General features: G+C 59.1%; 5 protein-coding genes across 5 annotated transcripts; 3 read left to right on the plus strand and 2 right to left on the minus strand.

The window, feature by feature from the left end:
* The first annotated feature begins 159 nt into the window (after positions 1-159).
* On the plus strand, positions 160-1,950 carry P884DRAFT_294614 (nineteen complex-related protein 2-domain-containing protein). The gene is made up of 2 exons (XM_069444289.1): positions 160-311; positions 414-1,950. Exons 1-2 carry the CDS (start codon positions 203-205, stop codon positions 1,847-1,849), a joined length of 1,545 nt encoding a protein of 514 aa, XP_069294384.1. The 5' UTR covers positions 160-202; the 3' UTR covers positions 1,850-1,950.
* Positions 1,951-1,952: 2 nt separating this feature from the next.
* Positions 1,953-3,659, minus strand: P884DRAFT_230929 (uncharacterized protein). Its single transcript, XM_069439811.1, has 3 exons — positions 3,359-3,659; positions 2,917-3,303; positions 1,953-2,849 (listed from the first exon to the last, which is right to left on the minus strand). The coding sequence occupies exons 1-3, from the start codon at positions 3,518-3,520 to the stop codon at positions 2,190-2,192; spliced, it is 1,209 nt and encodes a 402-aa protein (XP_069294385.1). The 5' UTR covers positions 3,521-3,659; the 3' UTR covers positions 1,953-2,189.
* Positions 3,660-4,038: 379 nt separating this feature from the next.
* Positions 4,039-5,823, plus strand: P884DRAFT_74183 (uncharacterized protein). The gene is made up of 4 exons (XM_069446060.1): positions 4,039-4,267; positions 4,330-4,559; positions 4,619-4,760; positions 4,822-5,823. Exons 1-4 carry the CDS (start codon positions 4,140-4,142, stop codon positions 5,537-5,539), a joined length of 1,218 nt encoding a protein of 405 aa, XP_069294386.1. The 5' UTR covers positions 4,039-4,139; the 3' UTR covers positions 5,540-5,823.
* Positions 5,824-7,976: 2,153 nt separating this feature from the next.
* Positions 7,977-9,961, plus strand: P884DRAFT_315314 (glycosyltransferase family 2 protein; the record flags this gene model as incomplete). The annotated part of the gene is made up of 1 exon (XM_069445264.1): positions 7,977-9,961. One exon carries the CDS (start codon positions 7,977-7,979, stop codon positions 9,756-9,758), a length of 1,782 nt encoding a protein of 593 aa, XP_069294387.1. The 3' UTR covers positions 9,759-9,961.
* A 1,241-nt stretch (positions 9,962-11,202) lies between these two features.
* Positions 11,203-12,513, minus strand: P884DRAFT_209496 (uncharacterized protein; the record flags this gene model as incomplete). Its single annotated transcript, XM_069438941.1, has 1 exon — positions 11,203-12,513. The coding sequence occupies one exon, from the start codon at positions 12,511-12,513 to the stop codon at positions 11,203-11,205; it is 1,311 nt and encodes a 436-aa protein (XP_069294388.1).
* Between the last annotated feature and the right edge of the window lie 621 nt (positions 12,514-13,134).

Genomic DNA, 13,134 nt, shown 5'->3' on the forward strand with positions numbered 1-13,134 from the left:
ACGGTCTGGAAACGCGTGGATGCACCGGGGCGCGGCTTGGTACGAAATCTGACAGAAAGTGATGTCACGTGGAGCCCCGATAACTAAGATAACGGCCCCCAAAAGAGGCGACAAGCGCCTCTGCTTCCATTTCCGAAACCAAGCATTTTGATTGCGATTCCTCCAGAGGATATATAGACGCAGAAGTCCAATTCTGCCCACCATGAGCTCCTTTGGCGCCAAGAAGAAGGCGCGCATCATCCACACGTTTGACGACGACGGAGACGATCTGAGCTCAGCGCCCAATACCAGCGACGAAACGCAGAGCGACCGTAAGTTGTCGACTGTCACTGCACCAGCCTCTCTCAATAGCCCTCCGTTGCTGATGATGATCGGTCCAACAAAGAGCGAGCAAGCTGATGCGCTGCCGGCAGAGCCAGCGCCTTTAGGGCGTATCAAGTTTGGGCGCAATAAGCCTGCGAAGTCCTCGGCACTGCGCAAGAGTATCAACATCGACGATGACGAAAGCCAGGAGGGACCAGCGTCTGAGCCCGCTACTATAGCCCGCGGCGACGACGGCGATGATGACGATGGTTCTGGCGGCCCCGTTGTGATACGCCCCACCGCGAGCCGCTCGGGCTCGGCAAAGTTCAAGAAACGACCCGCGGCGTCCCGCTCCTCGTTTCGTCCCGGCGAGGGTACGGCGGACGAGGACGACGACAACACGGGGGTAGGAGGAGTGGTCACGAAACCCGCCCCGAAAAAGCTTCTTGGCCGACGGCTGCTCGAAAACGATGCGCTTCGCAAGTCGGCGTCCCTCCCAAGCCTATCGGGTAACCGTAATCTCCCCATCCGCTTCGGTGGCCAGGAAGAAGCTCCAAAATACAGCAAAGAATACCTCGAGGAACTACAGAGCGCAACTCCCGTCGCGCCGCAAAACCTAGCGGAATTACATCTCCACGATGACGGGGACGAGATGTCGCTCGACCCGTCCGAGCTGGAGGGAGCGCTGGTCGTTCAAGCCACAGAGGTCGCGGCTCCATCGACAGGATCAGGCCAGACACCGAGAATCCTCACCGAGGCCGAGATACGCGAGCGCAAGGAACGGCGGGCGCGGCTCGCCAGGGAGGCGGAATTTATCTCGTTGGATGACGGATCCGAAGACGAGCGGGCGGCCCAGAGCAGCCGGGTTACGGTGAATTTCGGAAAGAAAAAGTCGGAATCCCGATTGATAGCCGAGGATGAGGACCTCGGCGAGGGCTATGACGAGTTCGTGTCCGATGGCAGGTTGGCACTGGGCAGGAAGGCCGAGCGCGAGGCAGCACGGCGTCACCGGAAGGAGATTGCCGAGTTGATTCAGGCGGCAGAGGATGGGTCCGAGGCCGAGAGCGACGACAGCGAAGCCGAACGGAGGGCTGCGTACGAGGCGGCGCAGCGGCGGGCCGGGCTGGACGGGCTTCACCGGCCCGACGAGGACCACGACATGGGCGGTGTCGTTGGGCCGGATGCGGTCCCCCGGATGAAGCCGCTGCCCAAGCTGAACGAGGTGCTTCAGCGGATGCGCGACATCGTCCAGGAGCTGGAGAACGAGGTGGAACGGAAGCGGACGAGGATAGGGAACCTCAAAAGGGAGAAGGAAGAGATACTCGCCCGGGAGAAGGAGGTCCAGGAGATCTTAAACCAGGCTGGGGCCAAGTACCAGGCCGCGGTCGCGAATGCGGGCGGGAACGTGGGTGACGTCGCGAAGATGGTGATCCAGTCACCACTCAGACCACTCCCGCCGGGGATTGCGGGGGAACTACCCGTGGAGCGAGGGCTGGAAAGCTTCGGCGCGACACCAATCAGACAGGACGACGCCGAAATGGCGTGAATGGTTCTCGGTGTCCCCTGTACTTGTGCTGTCAAGTTCAACGGTGACCCCTCGTCTACAAATATTAGGGTCAAAGCCTTGTTCGTTACGCCCTGCTTGAGAAGCATCCAACATAGCCCAAGTAACATTTGTGACTTGAGCATCTACCTAGAGTGACGAATCCAACCTTTCACCCGCTGATCTGCCATACCGACGCCATGAATATGATACACTGCAGAAGCCTCGCATGCGGGGCAGGATCGCTGGCGCACCGTGTTCAAACCAGCAATATATATAGAAAAGCAGCCCTTGCATCGCCTCCCATTCCAGAACCGGCCCCTCCGCCATAGCCCCTGTTACTTTACTTAGACCTGCTCACACCAGCGCCGATGACGCCCGGCAGCTTCTCCTCGCCCACGTTGAACAACAAGCCGATCGCGAAGGTTACAGCGCCGACAATGGTTATAGTGAAGCCGGCAATGAGCCAGAACTGCACGCTGATATCCTCCTTCTGGCACATATCGCCACCCCAGCGCACCGTCTTGCGCCCGCTGGACTCGCGGCCGTCGGGGGCCTTGACGACGGTCGCCTTGCACGCGCACACGAAGCAGCTGTGCGACTCGTCGGTACCGTTTCCGGAACCGTACTTGTTCACGCACTCGCCGTGGCCCGAGCATGAGTTGGTGTCCCTGATGCAGCCCTCGAGCGTGGAAAAGCATTTCGGAATGGCCCCCGGGCGGCGGGCGGCGCTGGAGGAGGAGGAGGAGGAGCCTGCCGTGGGCATCCCATTGGCGGCCGGGGTGCTCTTTTGAATATCGTGGTCCGTCAGGACCATCTCGGTGCCGCGGCGCCTCTGGAGGCTCGCGCCCGTTCCGGCCACGGCGGCGCCGCCCCACTGGCTGAGCTTGGACGAACGACTGGATTCGGGGAGGAGAACGAGCAGGACCTCGAGGTCGCCGTCGGCGACGAACTTCTCGAGTCGGGAGAGGTTTTCGAGCAATGAGTCGTACGTCTTGGGGGACTATGGCCACAGATTAACGTCAGCAGAGATGTTCTCGCTCGGCAGAACGGGCCGGGGCTGATCTCACAGTACGCAGGTCGTACTTGACGACCGATGACGGGCCGGTCCAGCAGTCCGTCTCGAACGGATTGATCACTAACGGCAGTTCGCACTGCTCGGATGATGCAACACCCATATTCTGAAAGTGCGCCATCAACTGGTTGTTGGCGGTTGCCGAAGGCGGATCGGAGATGGTAAATGCGACATTGTGCCCCAACTTCTCCCGCAACCGGCTGGATTGGTCTGCGGCTGCACCCTCGAGAATGATGACGAGTTGTGAGGCATCCGCCTTGTCGGCGTGAGTAAACAACGGCAGCGGGCTCTTGCCGAACGTGGCGAGGTGCTCAACGGCCGTCTCGATGTCGATGGAGCTGGGGATGTCGCGCAGGTCGCTGCCGTATCGTTGCCGGGATGTCTTCGCGGAGGCATTAGCATTGACGAGGAAAAGTCATGCCGAAGCTGAGGCTTACCCTCTGAAGCATGATGTGGCGGGCGACTTCTTTAGGGATGCTGGGTGTTTCGGCCGAAGCTCGTGATGATGAAGGGAACATGTAGACGTCTGCGCTCTGCTGGCTCGCGGCGGCAGCCAACCCAGAAAGGGCGGCCGCTGTTAGGCCGGCAGAGAATCGCATAATGGAGGAGCCAGGACCTGGTTGTGTGATGCAACAAGAGGACGTATGGGTCGCGAGTGTTCGGGTATCTGTTGAACACCGCGATGGGCGATTGGGGAGGTTGATTCTCGGTTGCACGTTAACTACGTAGTAGTTAGTTGCTTGTTGGCGGTGCTATCCAGGCTCAACCCACCCCTGCAACGGCGCAGTGCTGCAGTGAGTGGGACCGGGGTGGCCCGTGCAGATGGAAGCCACCCCACACACCCTGCGCCCGAGAGACCTAGCCGGGTTGCTCTCGCGATCCCGAAAACCCAGATTGCGATAACCTCGAAAGGGCACAGGTTCGAGATTATCTCGTCACCTCCAACGACCCCTCATCTGTCTTGCATAAGTACTCCTCGGTCCCGTCGAGCGTTTTCTGCCATAGAAGCACGTGATATACGAAGCAACCTTTACCGCGACGACTCCGTTTCTTCCGACTATCTCGTCATCCGATGCCACCTGGGCGACACTGACACCCTCGGTCTTGCTTCCCTCTTCCGACCCGATCCCACTCCGAGCTTGAAGCTGCCTTCTTGCTTCTCTCACCTCGTTCGACGATCCCTCGGCCGCCGGGCTGGCGCCCCCCAAACCTGCCGTCATGTCGCGCCTCTATCGTCCATTCCAGACGCTCTTCAGCTCGAGGATATCCTCGCGCCTAAGAAGCGGGCAGACGGTTCGCATCGAGAGGGTCAAGGTCAAGAAAGGGCGGCCCGCCACTCGATTCCTGTGAGCATGATCCTGTCCTTTTGCGCCTTCTGCTCTACCATTGCTGACGGGAATTGATGCAGAGGAACCATGATCAAATTCGGCATAGCCTACCAACTATTACTGTGGGTTGTATCGCCCGCACCGGAACTCGAGGGCATGACAGGCGATGACCATGAGGACGAGCCTCTGTTCATTCCACTCCCCGGGACCACCAAGCGGCACCCCCCGCAACCCTACCATGGGCACGATCCGGAGTGGCAGGAATTCGTCAGAATATCCAAGGATCCCGAGCTGCAGCGCAAGATAAAACGTGGGTTGTTCCCGATCACTGACAGACAAAGTTGCTCTGGCCCCTGACGAGCTGTGCAGATGAACTGGCTCGCATCGTCGAGAAGTTGGCTGCGCGTAGCCTTCTGGTGCACACGAGGGCTGGGAAAGACCCACGTTTGACTCGGTGCTGGATGGATATTGATTACCCACTCAGAGCGCCGCCTGTCTACGAACGGACTGGGTACGTCGTCGTCTTCCGTGTTGCCGTCTGGAAGTTTCAATGTCGCTAACCCGAGCGACAGTATACTGATCACAGACGATGCGATCGCGTTGGCCACCATGCCCTGCGACTCGTACACGGTGACACAGATACAACGCTTCCTGTGGCCGAGGCCGATGGCTTTGGGATTTTGGGCCTTTGGTAAGGAGGCGGTTAAGCAAACGGCCCACGACGTGGCTAGGTACTTTGGTTTTGGATCCGAGGACCCCGATGGCACGCAGGCGCGCCCAAACCCAACAGCACCTCCTCCGTTGCCCCCTTCGGCGAGCCCGGAGATACAGAGAGCCCTCCAGCGGCTCCGTCACGGCACCACCAGGCGACCGGAGCAGGTCGATGACCCGGGCTCCATTTCTTCGTCGCCGCGCGCGCAATCCTCTGCGCCTGCTCCGACGTCCGACAAGTCTATCGGGCTGCCAGAAAAACCGACCCTCGACCAGAGCAACCGGGGGCCGTCCAAACAGAAGGGATTCACTGAAGAGTTGATCGAATCGTTTTCCTCTTCCGAACCGTGGAAACGGCTCAAGGAGACCTACCAGAAGGAACGGCGCCCGATAAGGCCGGATCCTCCTCGAGGAAGCATCCTAGTCACGGGGATCATTGAGCTGCAAACGCAGAGAGCGGTCATCTTTCTCGACGTAGCTTCGTGGTACAACCCCAAGACGAAGTCATACGCTCTAGAGACGATGACGATATCCGTGAGGAGGATCCGACCGAGATACGCAGTGGCACCCCTCCGGTAAGATGTTGAGGTGAAGAAGCGCTCTTCGAATTCCGACCTCCCTTTTTCTTTCCACGTTCTTTCTCAGGCATGGAGTGGGCGTCTGGCGTCACGGGTTTCTGGGAATGACGATCGATGCATAAAGGCACAGAGACACAACAAGCACAATGAGCGCGGATTGGCGTACAGGAAAGATACCATGGTGGCACAGGTCTCGGTAAGCGGGGTTTAGGATGTGTCCCTCCCAGCATCACAACACGCGAGGTTTTGTATAATCCTCCCAGCGGTTAGCAATACAACGGCATCACGCCGTTCCTTGTGCCACTCTTCGGCCGGTGTCGCCTTAGCCACTGTACCGACTACGCCCAGAGAAGTATTAACATCGTCCCGAAGCCGAGCCGGACCGACTTCCGAAGAGCCCCGACCATTCACGCTGCTCTAATTAACGCCCCAGCATCAATCTTTACCTGCTGAGATCGCAGTATGGAACATTGGCCATTCGGATGGACAAGATGCCTCGGGGAAGTACGCGATTAGAGAGACAACACCCAGTCGGGCAGTCCTTGGCGCACCGAACCGACTCTCGCCCATGTACCGAGAGACTCTCAACACTCGCCTTGTCCTCTGTGTGGCGTCAGGATTCAGAAGAGAAAGAGCGCTCGCACTCGAGGATCTCACAATCCCCTCCTTCTCTCCGTCCGTTCCACCTCACTTAAGGAAGCGTCGAATGCGAACCTCGAGCTCATGGTACAGGGCAAGCCGGCGCATCACTGGACAATTTGTTCTTTGTCTAATACCTGTTGATGGCCACCTCGTTTCGGGCATTCCATGCACTGCTCGACTCTCATCATCTCCGTCTACATTAGGCTCTCCACAAACCAGGTCATTCCTACTGAAACAGGTCTTCGAAAACCTCGCAGAGCATCATCGACCCGACACCTGTAGGCCGTTCGCGAGGCGCGACGATGATGGTGGGCGCCCGGGTGCCGACATCGTCAGGGACTTCACAACCCATTACTGCGTAAATACGGATACAACTCGCTTAATTAAGCTTCGTTTGTCAAGCACCTCGCACCTCTATTTTCACCATGAGCTCGCAACCGACAGGTGCCGGTCCCCTGGGCTGCGGTAGAAGATCAACCTAGAGTCGCTGGAGACCAGATGCCGCTCTGGGAAGGCCAAGCCAAGCAGCCAAATCACTCACAAACATTCCCCCCCCCCCCCCCAAACTCCGGGAATCCTCAAGTCAAACAACCATCCAACGAGTTTGGAACTTTTCCATTCATTTCTCACGGGGAACAATGGCGACACGGCAGGCCAGAATGGCGAGGCTACGGATGCTGGTATGTCTCCCGACGTCGAGCAATAACTAGAGGACGCGAATTGAAGAAAACAGGCAGGCTGCCCGCTCTGAGCCTCCCTACCGTGTCTCTACGAGGCGAAAGAAGCGGCAGATGGTCCAGCTCGTCTCTCTAGCGGGCCCATTCTTGACCCTGCTGAGTAACATTTGCTTTTCTACATTCGGAGACATTGTCAATGTGTGTTCGCCCCTTGGTAGGGTCGGGTGTCCGTTGCCCATCATCTACAGCCCTCCGAGGTTAAGATCGCCATGGTTTCGCTCAGTGTGACCATTTATATGACGGTCCAGGGGCGTAGCTCCCTCATCTGGGGCCCCTTGATAACCGTGTGATCTCGGGACCGAAGGATTACATTCTTCGAGGCGTTTGCTGTTTCGCTGCCCGCCAATCCTGCCCGCCAATCCTGCCCGCCAACCCTGCTCGCAAAATATCACTCTGGCGTTCGGCAGCTTGCGAGATGCTGCGACAGGCGGAAAGAATTGGGAGCCCGTGATGATCTCTGCTTGGTCAGCTGGCGGGGTGTTCTAGGGTAACAAAGAAGCGCTGCCTCTATCCGAGATCTCCCCCACGATTATTGTCCTTCCGCGGCAAGTCGGTTCCGAGGCACAAAGCAGCAGGTACAATGTGCTCTGTTCCTAGTTGGTCAGGCCCGGTACGTACTTTGGATGAGCAGACACATCTGCGATATGGCAAGCACAAGCTCATCGTTACGACCTAGCAGATGAACATATCCATGGGATTTGGTTTTAATCCCGTTGGGTCAAATTTCACCATGCTGTATCGAGGACAGAGTCTTGGGATCTTGTTTCCATGTACCATGCATGCTAACTCCTTCGCTCAAGGCATTTAAAGAGAGCAAATGCGGGTTCTGAGTGTTGATTTCCGGAGACAGAGTTCTTCACACACTCGCATCGTGTGCTAAACTTGGCCGAGAGGTACAAACAAGGCATCCCAGAACACAGCACTCATTGCAAATACATGTCTCTCTCGCTCGAAGCAAACCGATCGGCCACTAGCACCTCGAGGCGCCTCAAAATGGGAACGACTCCCTCTTTCCGTCCCCGAAACCCAGGGAAGAAGAGGGAGATGGGCCGCGGAGCGATGGTGTGTAGGGCTCTGGCCAACGTCGCCATGATGCTTGCGACCGTTGCCGCACTGCACTGCCTCATCACATGGCTCGCCGCTGCCGACTCGCACCTCTACTGGTTCTTCGCGCTCTTCGTTTGGCGCTATCTCCGCTTCTTGGTCAACCTGGCAGCGTTTTGGCTCTATACGCCCGCGCCCAGGCCCGTCAAGCCCACTTACACGCCCCCCGACGTCACGGTGATCCTGCCCACGATCGATCCCCAAGGAGAGAACTTCCTCGAGACGCTCAAGTCGTGCGCGGACAACGGCCCGGCCAAGATCATTGTCGTGACCGCCGGCGACGAGCTCTTCTCCAAAGCCTCGGCACTCGTCGGCACCTTCACCAGCGCGTATCCGGACGTGGAATTCGTGGTCGACCGGACGCAGGTAGCTAGCAAGCGGGCCCAGGTCGCCCTCGCCGCGCCGCAGGTCGAGACCGACATCACGGTTCTGCTGGACGACCACGTCTTTTGGGGGCCCCGCTATCTAGAGTCGCTGCTGTGTGCCTTCGAGGATCGGGCGGTCGGCCTCGTGGGCACCAACAAGCGTGTTCGGCGTCACCGGGGCCTGGGTCTCTGGGGGCGGGTTTGGAACATGCTCGGGGCAACCTATCTCTGCCGCCACAACTTCGAGATCCGCGCGACCAACACGGTCGACGGCGGCGTCTTTGTCGTTTCCGGGCGGACGTGCGGCATCCGCACCGAGATTCTGCGCCACCCGGACTTCCTCCCCGGCTACACCAACGAGAGGTTCTTCTTCGGCCTCTTCGGGCCCCTGAACGCGGACGACGACAACTATGTCACGCGCTTCGTCGTCCGCCACGGCTGGAAGATCAAGATCCAGTACACCGAGGAGGCCGTGATGCATACCAGCGTGGGGGTCGACAAGCCGGTGGCCACCAAGTTCCTGGGGCAGTGCCGGCGGTGGGTGCGCACGACGTGGCGATCCAACCTCTGCAGCCTCCTCACGGACCGTAGCGTATGGGCCCTCCAACCGTACTGCGTCTACGCCGTCTATCTGACGTCGCTGACCAACTTCGCAGCGCTCACCGACGGCCTGCTCGTTTACCTGCTGGCGCACTCCTCCGCCTACAGCGCCGGCACGTTAGCTGGCCTGGTAAGTTGGATTCTCCTCACCAAGACCGTCAAGGTGTTTGACTACTTCCGTCGTCACCCTCGAGACGTCGTCCTCTTCCCGGCGTACCTCGCCTTTGCCTACTCTCACGGCCTCATCAAGTTCTGGGCCCTGCTAACCTTTTGGGACTGCACCTGGAGCGGGCGCAGACTGGACCGGATCGGGGTCGACGGCCACAACAAGACGGCACGAGGGGGCGGGCGCGACGACGAGGACCAGGACGACGACGACGACGACGACACCCGTCAGACTCCCGACCATCCGCACCTCGCCACCCTGCGCTCGATCCGCGATCGCATCGCCGGCCTGCACGAGCAGCACGTCCGGCACATCGCCGAGTACCAGCGGCCGTTGCTCGCGGAGCTCCAGCACCTGCGCGAGTCCTTCAGGGACCTCCGGGGAGACCACGACGCCGTCGTCGAGAACCAGGACGCCATCTGGACCGAGCTCCACAAGGTCGAGGCCCAGGCCAAGGACCTGGCCGCCGGGCACATCCCCACGACGGTGGCCGAGTCCGACATCCTCAAGGCCATCACCGGGGTCAAAGATGCCGTGGCCGGGGTCGAGGGCCGGTGGAAGGACTGGGCGTCCGAGCTGGCCAAGAAGGCTTCTGCTTCGCCGTGATGCATAACTAGATAAGTTCTTCTTCTTCTTCTTCTTCTTTTTTTTTCTTTTTTCTCCCCCCTCTTTTGGCGTTAGGGGTTTCTGGCGGGATCGGGAGCAGACCAGTTTACAAAGTATTAACCAATGGGCCAAAGGTCTGCTTTTCAAAAGGAAGGGGAAAATAGAAACAAGGTGCGGGGACATATTAACCATTAATTAGAGGGAAGAGTACCAATTGATTGCTATTTATTACTTAATAATTAATTACAGCTCCTTTGATTTCTTCATTACTGCCCTCAGCACCAGACTCTCGTCGCTCACCACCCACCCGCGGCGTCGACCTCCAAGATGAATTGGTCCAGGGGCTGGGTGCCATATTAGACGACGCCGGTGAAGGAGACCCAGGTGCCGCAGGCGGTCGAGAATATGGTGTCGGGCCGGGCAGGCAGGTTCAGGTCCTCAAAGACGGCCTTGAAGCCCGCCTGCCGGCTCCCGGCCGGGTAATTACAGGCGGACGCTGGTGTTGACGGGCGCGTAGTCGGGCAGGAGAGCACGAGCAGGGACGTGTAATTAGTTCCCGATGCTGCCGGCCTTGTTGAAGGCGTCGACGACGTGCTCGCCGTTGGCGTAATTACGGCACGACCACGCGCCGCAACCCCCACGGATACCCGACCCCGGCGACGAGCTCCGACGACATCGAGGCGGCGGCGAGCTCCGGGACGTACTTGGTCATGAGGTCGTTCCACTTGGAGTCGCCGTCCTGCACTAGCCAGGTATAATTAGACGGTAAAGACTTTGGTCAAGCTGCCGAGATTACTTGTGCCTCGAATGTTCGTTCCCAGACCTCGTCTTGCTCTTTGAGCGCGCCATACGATGTCATCATCCGTTAAACATTTCAATCCAGTCGATTCATTGTCCGTCCGGTGTAGAAAGAAAAGGCCCTAGATGATATAGTTCGGTCATGAACAATAAGTTCCTTATTAGGAAAAGCAGGGCAAGAAGAACCTTGGGAACGATTATCTAACTCCCTCTATTAATTAATTACTTGCTATGGAAGGATGGAGCAATTACTCACTCCGAAATTAATTATAGTATTACCAACTGATAGGACTACGAGACAACCCAAACGCGTATTTGTTTCTCATCCTGAGTCTTCTGTCGCCAGTACCTGTAATCATCATCTCGTTCAAGGTCAATTAATTATGTATGTCTGCGATTCTCAGGGTCATCAGTCATCATGGCCTGGTCTTCTCCCCTCCCTACGTCAGCAACACCTGAATACCTAATTAATTGATTAACACCTCTCTTTATTCCGTGCCCAGGCCTTGTCATAACATCATCACCGGCCGCCAATGAACGCCTCTCCGTCCTCTTGTTGGTTCAAACAAATGCTCGTATGCTCTCCAGCGCGGTACCCGGTTGTAGCCGGGCGTGCACATTGACCAGTCCCTGTTCGGGCCCGGCGTCAAACGAACGCACGATCCACATGGACCTTCGCTTCCTCATTCCCGGTTGCACCTTCTCGGGGGCTAAATCCATGGTCGTGCTGGTTAGCTCTCGGGGCGACAACACCAACCTTCGGAACGAAGAATCGCTCCCCAGACTCACCCTCTTGTCGCGCAGTCAGCTCGGGTGCTGCTCCCGATGCCGATGACGCCGCCCTCTCGCCCGTGCTCCCCAGCTCGTCGTCAAACATGGAGAGATACGATTGTGGATTCTCGGACCACGCATCCACGGATTCGGGATGGAACTGCTTCAGTTCCGACAGGGATATCGTGACGAGCGGCGGGAGTCGCGCAGCAGCAGGAGGAGGAGGAGGCGCCGACGACGACGACGCAGGCGCACAATGACTGCTGGGAACGCGGCTCGAGCTCGGCTGGACGAGCACCGAGTCCTCGTCCACGTCCTCGGTCCTGACAACCTCTGGCGACTTGCACGTCCTCGTCGAGGGCGGGCGCTCTTCTTCTTCTTCTTCTTCTTCTTCTCTTCTTTCTTCTTTTCGGTCCTCCCCGACCCCGAACTCGGAGCTGGGCATTTCCGCCCAGACGAAGTCCTCCGCCTTGTTCCACCGGGCCACGGCCGTCTCGATGATCCTCTGCTCCACACCCGCCTCCAGCTTGATCTCCAGCATGGAGCCGAGGAAGATCAGGTGGTGGGCCAGCATCCGGCACAATTGCTCCTTCATGGCCAGCCACAGCGTCGGGCTGCGCCGGAGCTCCGGGCTCAGCCTGCCGACCGCGGGGGGGAAGACATCGGGCGAGCGGTCGTCCTCCAGCTGGGAGGACGAGTAGTAGTAGCCCACGCCCAGGACGGCTCCGAGGACGAGGAGGAACAGCGCCTGGCACTGGTCGCGGCCGCAGCGGGACAGGAACTGGGGCGTCAGGACGCGGCCGAGCCGGCGGAAGAGGCGGGCCCCGGAGATGCGGCCGGCCGCGCACAGGTCGTTGGCGCGGATGGCCTTGAGGCTGCCGTCGCGCCAGCCGGCGTGGGCGAGCGAGGTGGCCAGGAGGAAGCGGCGGAAGTCGAGCATCAGGTCGTCCGTGCTCCCGCCGGCGGCGGCGCCGGCGTCGGCGTCTTCCCGGAACTGGAGGCCCAGTAGGCTGGAGCAGCAGAGGCCCACGACGCTGCCGTTGGGGAGGCGGAAGTCGGGGTCGGTCAGCCACGAGAGCATGGCCTTGTTGAACGCGGCCGGGTCGTCGGCGAGGGTGAATTCGGCGGGCGTGGCGATCCGGGCAAGCAGGTCGCCCAGCATCCGCATCAGGGTCTCGGTCTGCATGGCGTCGGCGGCTTCGTCCTCGGGCGACTCAAAGATGTTGACGTCGGCGAAGCGCGCCCGCACGCAGTAGCGGAAGGAGAGCGCATTTCTCTCGGCGCCCTTGCACTCGGCGGCGGACTGCAGGCAGGCTTGACAGGGGGTCTCGAGCGAACAACACTGGGGGATAGGGAACGTCAGTTGGCAAGACGCGGTCATGCGAGGTTACGCGAGTACATGTATGTATCCCTGGGTAGGTAGGTAATATCTACATGCATCGTGCGTGATGACAGACCGGAAGCTTGAGCATCCTGCACCCCCGAGATGAGCACCTTGCCGTCTCACCCCGAACACACTTTTTTTCCCTCCTTCTCCACGGCAGTGAACCTCGTTCTGACAGAGGGCGGTCGCGGATGGTTGGGGGCTCAGAAGCTGCGATTGAATTTGTGCCGGCAAAGGGACGGCAGCATGACGCGGATGGGCCTGACTCTTGGAACCAACATCTTGTGCGATCGTCCCCGTGGACGACGGCACGGCATTCCTTTTAATATCTTTCCTGCTCGTTTCTGCGGCCCAACCGTCTGGATCCATGGGTCAGCTCGGGTCTAGCCTACTAGCGCCACGGTAGTCGGCAGCTGGTGGTGT

This window comes from Thermothelomyces heterothallicus (assembly GCF_042370625.1).
Source record: "Thermothelomyces heterothallicus CBS 202.75 unplaced genomic scaffold P884_scaffold_29, whole genome shotgun sequence".
Classification (NCBI taxonomy): Eukaryota; Fungi; Ascomycota; class Sordariomycetes; order Sordariales; family Chaetomiaceae; genus Thermothelomyces; species Thermothelomyces heterothallicus.

What these genes read in the sequence shown, in the direction of transcription:
- P884DRAFT_74183 (XM_069446060.1), top strand. Translation starts at nt 4,140, where the DNA reads ATGTCGCGCCTCTATCGTCCATTCCAGACGCTCTTCAGCTCGAGGATA. An exon ending in CGGCCCGCCACTCGATTCCT is followed by an intron (nt 4,268 to 4,329) that starts GTGAGCATGATC and finishes GAATTGATGCAG; the next exon opens with AGGAACCATGATCAAATTCG. An exon ending in CCTGTCTACGAACGGACTGG is followed by an intron (nt 4,761 to 4,821) that starts GTACGTCGTCGT and finishes CCCGAGCGACAG; the next exon opens with TATACTGATCACAGACGATG.
- P884DRAFT_230929 (XM_069439811.1), bottom strand. Translation starts at nt 3,520, where the DNA reads ATGCGATTCTCTGCCGGCCTAACAGCGGCCGCCCTTTCTGGGTTGGCT. An exon ending in GCCACATCATGCTTCAGAGG is followed by an intron (nt 3,304 to 3,358) that starts GTAAGCCTCAGC and finishes GCCTCCGCGAAG; the next exon opens with ACATCCCGGCAACGATACGG. An exon ending in TCAAGTACGACCTGCGTACT is followed by an intron (nt 2,850 to 2,916) that starts GTGAGATCAGCC and finishes CTGTGGCCATAG; the next exon opens with TCCCCCAAGACGTACGACTC.
- P884DRAFT_294614 (XM_069444289.1), top strand. Translation starts at nt 203, where the DNA reads ATGAGCTCCTTTGGCGCCAAGAAGAAGGCGCGCATCATCCACACGTTT. An exon ending in CGACGAAACGCAGAGCGACC is followed by an intron (nt 312 to 413) that starts GTAAGTTGTCGA and finishes CGCTGCCGGCAG; the next exon opens with AGCCAGCGCCTTTAGGGCGT.